Source organism: Tenrec ecaudatus, chromosome 3 (assembly GCF_050624435.1).
Source record: "Tenrec ecaudatus isolate mTenEca1 chromosome 3, mTenEca1.hap1, whole genome shotgun sequence".
Classification (NCBI taxonomy): Eukaryota; Metazoa; Chordata; class Mammalia; order Afrosoricida; family Tenrecidae; genus Tenrec; species Tenrec ecaudatus.
In genome coordinates this window covers 75,314,456-75,326,538 of record NC_134532.1, presented here as the reverse complement: position 1 = coordinate 75,326,538, position 12,083 = coordinate 75,314,456, and the positions used below count along the sequence as shown (strand labels likewise).

At 48.3% G+C, this 12,083-nt stretch overlaps 1 protein-coding gene across 1 annotated transcript in view; it reads right to left on the bottom strand.

The window, feature by feature from the left end:
• Positions 1-12,083, bottom strand: part of TBC1D9 (TBC1 domain family member 9) — a 144,354-nt gene that overhangs the window by 24,226 nt on the left and 108,045 nt on the right. Inside the window, exons 10-11 of the mRNA XM_075543761.1 lie at positions 5,253-5,467; positions 1,720-1,837 (exon numbers count right to left, since the gene is read on the bottom strand). Coding sequence (XP_075399876.1) covers positions 1,720-1,837; positions 5,253-5,467 — 333 coding nt within the window. The remainder of the gene's footprint in view (positions 1-1,719; positions 1,838-5,252; positions 5,468-12,083) is intronic.

The window sequence follows — 12,083 nt, the reverse complement described above, 5'->3', positions numbered from 1 at the left end:
GAGTGGTAATGAAAGGGGTATAAAAATTGCCCTCACTGCCAGTGAGTCGATTCTGACTCCTAGTGACCCTTTAGGACCTATTAGACCTGCCCCTGTGGGCTTCTGAGCCTGCAACTCTCTATGGGAGTAGAAAGTCTCATCTTGCTTCCGTGGAGCTCCGAATGGTTTTGAACTGCTGGCCTGGCATTCAGCAGCCCAGCACTTTACCCACTCTGCCACCAGGGCTCCAGTGGGTTAAAGGTCTCTATTTGGGTTGACAGAAAAATTCTGGGAAGAATACAGGTGATAGCTGTGAATAGCCTTGGGAATGAACTTAATACTGAGTTGTATACTTCCAAATAGCTAGAATGTTGTCTGTAGACATGTGTTTATGTTTTAAAAATCTATTTCCCGTCTGAGTATACAGTCCTTACATGTGAACTATATCTTGTTTCTTAAAACTTCAAAACATTACCCCAAAAAGGTGAAAAACGAGGGGCACAATAATAATGATCATTCTAACTAGGCAAGCTCATGGTAAAAATTCAACCAACTCACTGCCATTTCTGAGAACAGTCTCTGAATCAAAATCGTGTGCCAAAGGCTCAGCAGAAGGCAGAACCCCAGAGGGGAGGGTAAAGCACACATTTTCCTAATCGAGCAAAAGAAAGTTTGTCCTGCTAAAATGAACACCTAGCACTTGAGGCATTTATATGGAAAAGTAGTAATAATTTGTTCAAAAAGGAGTCATTGCTTGCTTTAGCACGAGGCCAGTGAGCGGCTTTCAATCAACATGCCCCCTCTAGCCATCATTCTGTATTCAATGTACTCTAATTCCAGACTCTGCATTGGCGGCTGTCATGCCATTTTGGAGCGCGTAGTCTACTAGACCAATGGACCGGAGTAGGGAGTCATTAGCACCTGACCTTTCAGAGGGTGCGAACCAAGCCACGCCCTGCGTTTCCTTGGGGGCATCTGTAAGACTGCGTATTCCTCGGATAAGGGATGTGCCTCCATACGGCTCTCCGACTCACCACATCACCCGAATCTCATGCCACTATTTCCCGACTGAGCTTTCCGAGAAGCAGGAAGACATTTTTAGCTTCTGGCTCTGGACCCTGCATTTGACTAGCCTCTCTGACCTTTGAACTCGTGAGTGCACAGCACCTCCCATCACCACGTGGGACATTTCCTCCGAGTTTCTGGGGAAGGTGCAGCACACAGGGGTGTGAGAGGCAACACTCAAGGGAGGAGTGGAGAATGGAGCAGAGCATCTTGGAAGAGTTGGACATCTGGGGACATCTTCGATCTCCAACGCCTTGGGACTAGTCTGGCGTGAATTCTCCTAAAAGACAGTATTACCACACCCGCATCTGACAAGCACTGTTTTCTCTATTTTAGCTACTGCCTATACAGCCAACCTCTGCTCTATGGGAGTGCCATGCCTCCCATTGAAGCCTGCATCTGAAAGCTCGATGCTGACGCGCAGTGTGTTCCATGCGGCTCTCCCATGTCTGAGAGTCGGACACCCACCTCACATGTTTTCTCAAGTGATTTCTACAGCCATGATTCATGTTCGTGATCATGCGTTCCATGAGGCTCCTTCTCGTAAAACCCGTGTTTACCCAAACACCCTCATTGCCATGTTGGAAGACTAGCAACCCAAAGGCTTTGGGTGCGGTTCCCGCTGGTGGCCCTGTTCTGGAAACCTCTTCCTCCTCAGGCCCAGGGCACACGTACCGACCACTCTGGTGTTGTAGTAATCGGGAAGCATGCGCTCACACAGAGCCACAAGCAGCCAGAAAGCCTCCTCTTCTTTGGCATAGAGAAGCAGCACCGATGTGACAATGTTCATGGCCTACAGGGACAAAAGAGGATGCCACCACGCACACGTTAGAAAGTTAACACGGAAGCCACCGCGTTAGCTTAGCAGAGGGGCTGAGTTAGTCTCTCAAGGGTCAGCCACCTTTTTCGGGACAAAGCCAGAAAGACAGTGCTTGCGACTCTGCAGGTCAGCTTGTCTGTCACATCTTCCTCTGTGTTTTGTTCGGTGGCTGCTGTTAGCTGACCCCGAGTCACAGCCCCCAACTCATAGGGGCTCCGTGCACGAAGGAATGGAGTGCCACCCAGTTCTGCGCCACTCTCACAGGGCTTTCACTCACGGACACCGGGACGCAGTGGCCAGGCCTTTCTTCTGTCTCTATCTGCATCTGGAAGCACCTCTGAAACCCAGTCAGCTCACAGCAACACGCGTCTCCACTGACAGTAGCTGCCGTTGAGGCGCAATGGCCTCTGATCTAAGTTAATTAAGTCCAAAATTCTACCACTAAACCTTTATTACCCTCAAAATATTTTGTTTCAGGACCCTTAAACGTGTAAAAATACCCGGTTCTGGAATTTTTAACTGCCAATACCCCAAATCAAACTCACTGCTATCCAATCGATTCTGAACCATAGTGACCCTATAGAACAGGGTGGAATGGCATCTGTCAGTTTCTGAGACTGTAACTCTTTGTGGGAGTAGAAAGCTCCATCTTCCTCTTGTGGAGTGGCTGCTGGTCTCGAACTGCTGATCTTGCAGTTAGCAACCCCACACATAACCACCAGGCCACCAGGGCTTCATTCACTCTTAAGATTTACCAGCACAACCAGCAAGCTCTCATTCAACAACTTTCCCCAATGGCTATTTTCCCAAGCTCTCCACCTGTTACAACCTCCCAGCATTGTACATCCTTAAATCAGCTCCTTTTAACTATAAAAGCTTCTATTACAACTACACGGGGCTCCAGGCTCTCCTCAGGCAACAATGAAACCATTCAACGTTGGCATCCCCACCCGTTATTTCCATAAAGACGGTGGCGATGAGTTACAGTGACTGACATTCTACAGTCACCAACTCTTATTAAGAGACAGTCTCAGACTGAGTATAACCAGATCGACACTGCATGATTAGCACTCTTAATTAAAAAGAGGGATATCAAAAGATAAGCCAACTAACTTCTGCACTTCCTTTGATCTAGAGATCAGTCGTCATTCAGCAGGTTTCTGTAGTATATGATTTTAAAAGGGCATTTTGTTTTATGAGGCCCTTTTTGGTAAATCCTACTCAATATCTCCCCAGGTGAAACCATGACTCAAACCCTTCTTGCTTCTGGTAGGCCCTGGCCCCATCATGAGGTGGTCAGTAAGGGGTTGCTGGTGCTCCCCTGTTCCCACTGCCTCCCCTTGACTCCACTCTCGGGGTCTAACTTATAATCAGCTGTGATGGGGCTTGGGGGAAACAGAGAGGTGTTAGACTTCACAGGGTTTAAATGCTTGTGTCAGCAAGGAGAGAGAAGACAGACATAAAGGCGAATAAATGCGAACGTGGTACCGTCTTGGAGTGGAGACGTTGCATGACACACACTCTTTGATGGGATGTCAGAGCTTCCATGACGAGCACTAGGACTGTCAAAGCTACCTTTCTACCTTTTATAGCAGGGACCCTCATCCATTTTGAGTCTCCATCCACATAGGTTCTGCCGCCATTGAATTCTTCCTGACCCAAAACTAAAAAAATACCACACTCACTGCCATCGAGATGATTCCAACTCATGCATCGTGACCTTATAGGTCAGAACCCCCCCTGGGTTTCCAAGGCTACCACTTTAAAGGAGTGGAGAGCCTCCTCTTTCTCTTGCTGAGCTGCTGGCGGTTTTGAACTGCTGAATTGCTGATCTTGTGGGTAGCAGCCCAATGTGGAACCCAGCATGCTAGCAGGGCTTCTTCCTTCTGACCTTGGACTTGCACCTGCACTGCACACCGCTTCGCCCTCAGGCAGTGGGTTTTGTTGCAACTCCCCTGGACAGTCCGGGGTTGGGGTGGGGGTGGGGGGCAGTTTTGATTTCAAGGACTTTCCTGGAAGAGCCTTTGATGGGCACTGGGGAACCAGGTTTGCATGGTTATGAGACATGTCCCCACTGAGGTGGCCAGAGGGTCCCAGTAGCAATAAACAGCCTGCATATCCCACTGTCCCTTTCCCGATTCTGTAGTCTTGTGTCCTTGAGGAATCAGTCCACCACCAATCATGACCGGGTGACGATCTCTTTGGTTTTCCATGTTGGTTATTCGTTGGGTTGCCATCTGAAAGGTCAGTAGTTGGACACCAGCAGTCCCTCCGAGGGGGAAAGGCAGTCTTTCTATGCCCGTAGAGAGTGACAGCCTCAGAAACATCCAGGGGCTGTCAGGGTCTTCATTAGTCAGAACTGACGTGATGGCAGTGAGTTTGGCTTTTTTGGTCTCTATAAGGAGCCAATTGGCTAGGAATCCTTTGGACACTCTTAGGGCCGCATGCCGATGGTCTCCTTTATCTGCATGGCTCACTTTTCTCTTTGTCCTATTTAAGACTTCATAAAGGGACACAAGGGCTCAGGGAGAAAGCAAACGCTTTGAGAATGATGAGGACGACGAATGTACAAATGTGCGTGACCCAATGGATGGATGGATGGATTGTGACAAGAGTTGTACGAGCCTCCAAGAAAATGATTTCCAAAAGACAAGAGCAAAAACAAAACATACAAACAAAACAAGACTTCCATCAAGGAGTCTCCGATACAGGTTCGTGTTTGGGTCCGTGTTCTCAGGGACGTACTGTTCTAATGGGCACTGACGAAAGCCACAGGAGATCGGCTTTACACTTAAGGCCAAGCTTGCTTAGGAGCATTGGCAGGAGGAGGATTTTGTCAAGTCAGCATTCAAGGCCTTGTGCCTACTGATGCTGGCTTTCCATTACTCCAGGGCGGGCCCCAAACAGCCAACCTCACGGCATGGAGTCAACACTGACTCATGGTGACGCTATCGCAGGGATTCTGGGACTGCTACTCTACGGAAGTAGAACATCTCATCCTTCACCCAATCACAGAGCGAGACGACTCTCCAGAAGGACGGTCCCTCTTGTCTTCCGGTTCCTCCGTTCAGAGAAGCAGGTCTCAACCCAGGGTAGTTTTGCTGCCCTCCTCCATACCAGGGGGACTTGGACAACATCTGAGGGCAGTTTTAATTGTCATCCAATAGCCAGAGGCCAGGGGTGTCACTAAATAGGCTTCCCAGCCTAAGGCAGCACCCACAACCAAGAATGACCATGCCCCACAGATCCCCTGGCCAACCCTGATCCATCCACGGAATGTGGTTCACCACGAAGCCTTCCTTGTCATCATCTACTAGCTGCCAGCTGACGAAACACGGGCACCGCATCCCTCCCCACCTTCCGAGCTTCAACGGCCGGTGGCATTTACCTGGCAATATCCTATGTTAGGATTCCGGAAAGCATAAGCGGTTAGGACTCTCCTCAGCGCTGCAATGCCCATTTCATTCTGGAACGCCGGGTGCTCCGGAAGGGAGCGGTGCAAGTCTCTCTCGATCTCCTCTGTGGCGAGGTTGTACTTTCCCATGGACTTCTCCACGAGGTCCTCATAGTAGCCAGGGTGCGTGGCCTTCTCGTTGATGGCACCTGGAAAGTGTCCACCAGAACACGCCACGATGAAAACCACGCTCTGGCCATTGGTCTGTACGCACGACTTACCCGACGATGCCGCTCCTCCTGCTGGAGGCTGGTTTGCCTTATAATAACCATAGGGGGATGACGTGGGGTGTGGGGCCCACTGCTAGACTGGCCTGCGTCCCTGGGTCTCCATCCGGGTTTCAGGCCCAGAGGAAGCAGGCTATTTCAAAAATAATCAGGCCAACCCCCAACAGGGCTTCCCAGGAGCTCAGAAGCAGGTCCAAAGGGCTTCTTAGGGGCAGTCAAGGAGCGGGAGTCAGAGGGCAACACGATACATCCTCCCCAACCTCTCCCTGCAGTCACGGCAGCTTCTCCTTGTGTTTTAGGGGTTTCCTTTAAGTTGCACTTGACAAAAGAGATTCCTCCTCTCAAAAAAAATTTGAAATGTGTCTCTGGAAGTGCTAGTTCGTGAGTGAAGGGCTTTGATGAACAAGATGTTCTAGAATAAGAGAGACGCTTCTCAATTGCAGAGCGTCTGGCAGTGACAGCGTCCCCAGCAGAGGAGCTGCTATTCTGGAGAGTGTTGCTCGGGTGGTCAGGAAGGGCTTACCACGCGCTTGAGGTATCTGCATTGTAACTTTCTTTTAGGTGGAAACCCTGTACTCAAACATACATATGTGTTTCATACAGATATGTGTGTTGTCTTTAAATATAACACACACACATGTGGAGTCCAGGGTTACTTATATGAATACGCATTTAAAGCCACGGCTAAAACCCAATGCTATCTAGTGGACACCAATTCTTTGCTCCCTCACTAAGGTTCCCAAGGCTGCAAAGCTTTACAGAAGCAGAGAGCCTCATCTTTCACCCGGGGAGCGGCTGGCGGGTTTGAATCACCAACTCTCTGGTGAGCAGTCCAATGCTTACCCCTGTCTAGTGTCTACAGTATGTAAAAACAAAACCCACTCTCATCACATCAATTTTGACTTGTCGTGACCCCAGATTGGGTTCTCAAGGGTGTACATCTTTATGGGAGCAGATACCCCAAACACCAAGGCTCCTAATATATAGCACACCTATGTATGCACATATATGTATACAGTATACAACATATAAATGAGAATACTATCACTTCTTACAGAGTTCCTCATGTACTATACACATAGCACACTCTCTGTAGTACACTATATATTTATGTATATACTCTATATAGTACACTATAGATATTCATGCATAGCACCTGTGTGTGTGTGTGTGTGTGTGTGTGTCTCCAAAGAGGACTTGAGGCATTTGAATGACTATTCTCATGAAGAATATTGGGAGCACGATGGACTGTCGAAAGAACGAACGAATCTGTCCAGGAAGAAGGACGGTCAGTATGTCCCTTACAAGGGAAGACAGTGAGACGTTGTCTCATGTACCTGGGCACGTTATCAAGAGACATTGGTGCAGAAGGCCATCGGCATGGTGAAGTAGCGGAGCAGGGAAAAGGAGGAAGGCCCTCAATAAGACGGCCGGCCGCAGTGGCTTCAACCAGGGGCTCACCCACAGCCACTGCGAGGGCAGCGCAGGACCGGGCAGTGTTTTGATCTGCTGTACATAGGGTCTCTAGGGGTTGGACTGACCTGACAGCACCTAGCAACCTCAGACAACAACCACGTATAGAGGATGCTACATTCCTGTGTACCCAGCACTCGAGGAGCTGGGCTAAGCCCTTAGCTGACAAGAAAATGGCGGGCAGTCCCATAGACTCAGCCACTCTGCGGGCAAAAGCAATGTCTGGAAGCCCTGTGGGCTGGCTCTGCCTTGTCCCATGGGGTCACTACGGGTTGGAATCAGTTTGGCAACAACACCGTTAGCTTTGGTATCTGAAAGTCAATCAAATATGATGGCTACAAATTCCCAGAACTCTGTATTAAACAAAGCTCTCACGATGTGAACCAAATGTTTCCCAGCATGTCCCTCACCTGGGTCTGCACACCACTGACAAAGTCGGTCCCCTTGAAGCTGCTATGTAGATTGGAGCTGTTTTTTGAAAATATCCTAATAAGACTAAGGCGGAGACAGTCTATCAGCTGTCATTCTCTGAAAGCACTGGGCTGGTTAAACATGTGTGCTTTTATTCATGCCTGTGCACGCTTGAATTGGAAACCCACCTGCAATACACATGGGCTTACTCTCATAGGCATAGAAGAGGAATTCAAAAAATGGGTGGAAATTTACACTTTTTAATGCCAGTTTTCCACAGATGTGGGGGAGGTCAGATGCTTACAGGCATCCTCCCTGAGAGTGATCAGTTGCCAGACCACAGGGGTGGGCCTGCTCCCTGCTGCTGGAGACAATGGACTATTTCCTCCTAAAGCTTGCAACCATTAGCTTGGTTCCTGTAGGTGGGGTGCACACCCTACTGATAATGGTCTTTATAAGTTGAGCTAGGGTACAGGTCAAACTGGCTCTGTGACATCCAAAGTTAGGCTGCTATCCTGTATCTAGGATCCGCCCATCTTGCCACATGTATACCCCCAATCCCTCCTCTTCCTATTGCATGGATACCCCTGGATCACGCCCTCCCATTACTGTATTACCTATAGCACAACCCCTTCCTGTGACGTATGTCCTCACCTGTAATTAGGGGGACTGTAAGTCTCCAAAGAATATAAAAGCCTTGGTTAGTTTTATATATCTCTCTCCACGTGGACCACCGAGTGGGGCTGAGGTGAGCATGCTACCATGAAGTGTGTCTGACTCCATTATTTCAATCTCTCTCTTTTATCTCTCATGCTCTCTATGACTTTACTATAATCTTTGTATGGCTGGATCAATACCAGGCTGGCTTCTAGCAGCAAGTGACCTTGAATCTCCCACACACACCTGCGGAGCTGAGCAGAGCTGGCTATGGAACCTGTCAGCAGCTTTGCCAGTTCTTCTTTCTTTTACTTATGGCCCGTTTTGCTCACGGCCCATTTGGCTCAGTGCCCACTTTGTTTTCGACACACCGCTCTGCACCTGGCACGAATACACCCGGAACCAGGAAGACACCTTACATTCCAGAAACCCGGACATACCTCTATCTCCCAATCCCTGACTACAGTTCCTTATATGGACTTAAAACAGCCCACTCACATGTTCCCCGGCTATATAAACACCACTCCTGTAGTCTGGAGTGTGACTCCCTCGCTCGGACACTGTGGACCGTGGGACTTCGCCCAGGCGGGGATTTTCTCCCCAATACATCCTGCTTGCTCTAATTCTACTGATTTGATCTTTGGTGTCTCTCGACTACCTCACAATATTTACTTATTATCGCTGTACAATTGTGACTACGGGACTTGTGATGATGTGTTAGGGGATGGCTTCCCTTGACACACAAACATTTTGAAGCCTCACTGTATATGTGCGTGTTAACTATGCACATGTACTGTGTACTATGTACACATAAATAATTTATAGATATCTGAGTTTATTTTTAGTCATAGAGCAAGCAGTGAGTTTAGAGTTTAAGAATAGACTGAAACCAAAGGCTTGGCACCAAGAGAGGCACTTTCCCATTTCTACTTGCTCTGGCAAAAAGTAGCCTGAGGAACAACAAGGTCACACTGCCTTATGTTCTGTTCTATGGTAGAATTTAAGATCTATAAACTTCCAGAGAAGCTGGATTCTATTAAGAACACAGCATCAGGATTGGAGGAAGGCTGATTAACTCCTGTGATCGGCAGGTGATACAACCCTGAGTGCTGAAAGTGGGGAGGAGCTGAGGCACTTGCTGATGGAGATCAAGGACTGCAGCCTTCAGTCTGGGTTACGATTCAATGTAAGGAAGACCAAAATCCGCACAACTGGACCAGTAAGTAACATCATGATAAATGGAGAAAGGTTGAAGTTGTCAAGGATTTCATCTTGCTTGGCTCCATCAACCATGTTCACCCAGAAGCCAAGGAGCAGTTAAAGATCAAAAGACTCACGACACTGGGTCAATCTGCTTCACAAGACCTCGTTAATGTGCTGAAAATCAAGGCTGCATTACTTTGAGGACGCAGGTGGGTCTGACCTGAGCCATGCTATTTTCCATCACCTCATAGGCATGTGAAAGTTGGGCACTGCTTAAGGAAGACTGACGAAGAATAGCCATATTGGAGTTATGGTGATAGCAAAGAATCTTCAAAGCATCGTGGGATGCCCACAGAACAAACCCACTTCCCTTGGAAGTAGTACAGTCAGAATGCTCCTTAGAGGCCAGCGGGGGAGAGTTCATCGCACGTTCTTTGGATACGCTATCTGGAGAGACTGGTCCCTAGAGAAGGAGATCATGTGTGGCCAAGCAGAGGGCAGAGAGAGAGAGGAAGGCCCTCAATGAGATGGACTGACCCAGTGGCTGCCACAGTGGCCTCAAACATACAGACAATGATGAAGGCAGCAAAGGACTGGGCGGTGTTTCATTCTGTTGGGCACAGGGTCACCAGGTGTCGGACCCACTTGATGGCACCTAACGAGAACCCCCCCACACCAGCATCTCTTGACAGTGGTCTGCATTCCACTCTGAGTTACTTCATTGTGCTAACCTGGCTGATAAACACATGTGGGATTAACTGAAGGGCGGAGGGATAAATGGCTCGCCTTTTCTAGTTCTTGGGTCTCTTGCTTTGTGATGGTCGCACCAGGGTGCAGCTGCCTTAGCCAGTTCCCTGCTTCAGCTGGCAAGGCTGACTTCCTGCAAAACATCCCCAAGGAGAAGCCACATGGACCTACCCTGATGCAGCCCTGGGTGCTGGAGCACCTGTGTGGAGACCCCTGCCAGCGCTGAGATGCTTACACATTCACTGACTCGGCTTTCCTCCTGCAGTCGGCATAGTTGTGTCTGTTTTGTGAGATGGAGGAGGACTTTGTGGACTGGAGTTGGACATATGGGTTAATGGGTTAATGTTGGACTTGTGGGCTCGGGCAGTACTGGGTTGGGATGTTTTCTTGATGCACACTAACCTATATATAAAACTCTGTCTTCTACATGAGTTTCTGTGGATTTGTTTTTCTAAAGTACCCAGACTAATACACACTCCAACGGGCGCAACGAGTCCAAGTTCTGGAGCAGAAACCTGAGATCTTGGGAGTCAGGACTGGACCCACCCTGGGCTCCCTGATGGGCATGCGGCTCTCTCCCACTGGAAGGAAGCCCTCTCAGGAGACTGGAGAAAATGTGGCTCAGTTTCCTACCAGCAGAGGGCAGTGTCTGGACCTGGCACCCTCTGCCCTCCCCCATGCACACTGTGGGAGGAAGCACTGGGTGTGACTTACACACATCTTGGCAACAGCACTGGGTACACTGGCTTCCTGGTGCCTCACTGGGATGTCCATGTTAATCCAAAAGGTGGCTGCAAAGAACCTCCCATTTGATTAAGGAGGATGAAACTGGGATGTTTTGTTTATTCTGTCTGCATCAGGTTGTCAAGGTGACTAGTTTCTTCGGGTTAGTGTGTGATGTTTTTGGCTTTCTTTCGGTGTGATGTTATTGATGTCATCTCACATCTCATCAGACTAACAAAAAAAAAACCGCTCAGTTTTTTCCTAAAGAATAAATCACTACATGGTAAAATTGTACACTGAAAAGACAGAGAAGCAACCGTCACACCGGGTGTCAGAGAAACTGACACTTGTTCTTAATCGGGGACTAGCTTAGGCACAGGGAAGAAAGAATGATGTAAAGAACTGAACCGAACGTTTCAAAGAGCAACTCAAGAGCACAAGTTGAAATATTATAACAAAACATGCAAAGACACAGAGTTAGAAAACCAAAAGAGAGTCTCAGAAATGGAAAGAACTCCAGAAAAAAAGAAAAAGAAAGCAAGCCGCGAGTTGTAAGATGCAAGATTCAATAGGCCCAACAGTGGATGATACAGGGAGCCTCACAAGAAGGCGGACCCAAAAGGAACTAGTCAACATTCAACCATTACAAGATGTAGCAGAGGAGCAAGAACCAATGGCCCTGAAGGAAGAAGTCCAAGGTGTACTGAAAGCATTAGCCAAAAAAGAAAAAAGCTCCAGGAAATGTTTTAACATGTTGATAAAGCGCTGGAAGCAGTCACTCGTCTGTGCCAGGTCATGTGGAAGACAGCGACTTGGCCCACTGACCGGAATAAGTCTGTATTTGTACCCACTCCAAAGAAAGGTGACTCAATGGAATGTTCAAATTATAGAACAATACCTTTGCCATCACACACAGAAGATCATCCAGCATCTGTTTCAGCAGTACATGGACAGGGAGCTGTCAGGGGTTCAGGTTATATTCAGAAGAAGACATGCAACAGGGATGTCATTGCTGACATTAGATGGATCATGGCTGCACATGCCAGAAAGGTGTTTCCATGTGTTTTATTGACTGTGGAAAAGCAGTTGGCTGGATGGGTCATAACAAATCAAGGACAGTCTTGAGAAGAACGGGAATTCCAAGACACCTAATTGTGCTCATTCGGAATGTGTACATGGATCAAGAGGGAGTTGGACAAAGCGACAACGGGACTACTGAGTGGGTTTAAATCAGGAAACATCTGTAACAGAGGTGCATCCTCTCACCATCCTAATTCAATCTGTATGCTCAGCAAATCATCAGAGAAGCTGGCTGATATGAAGA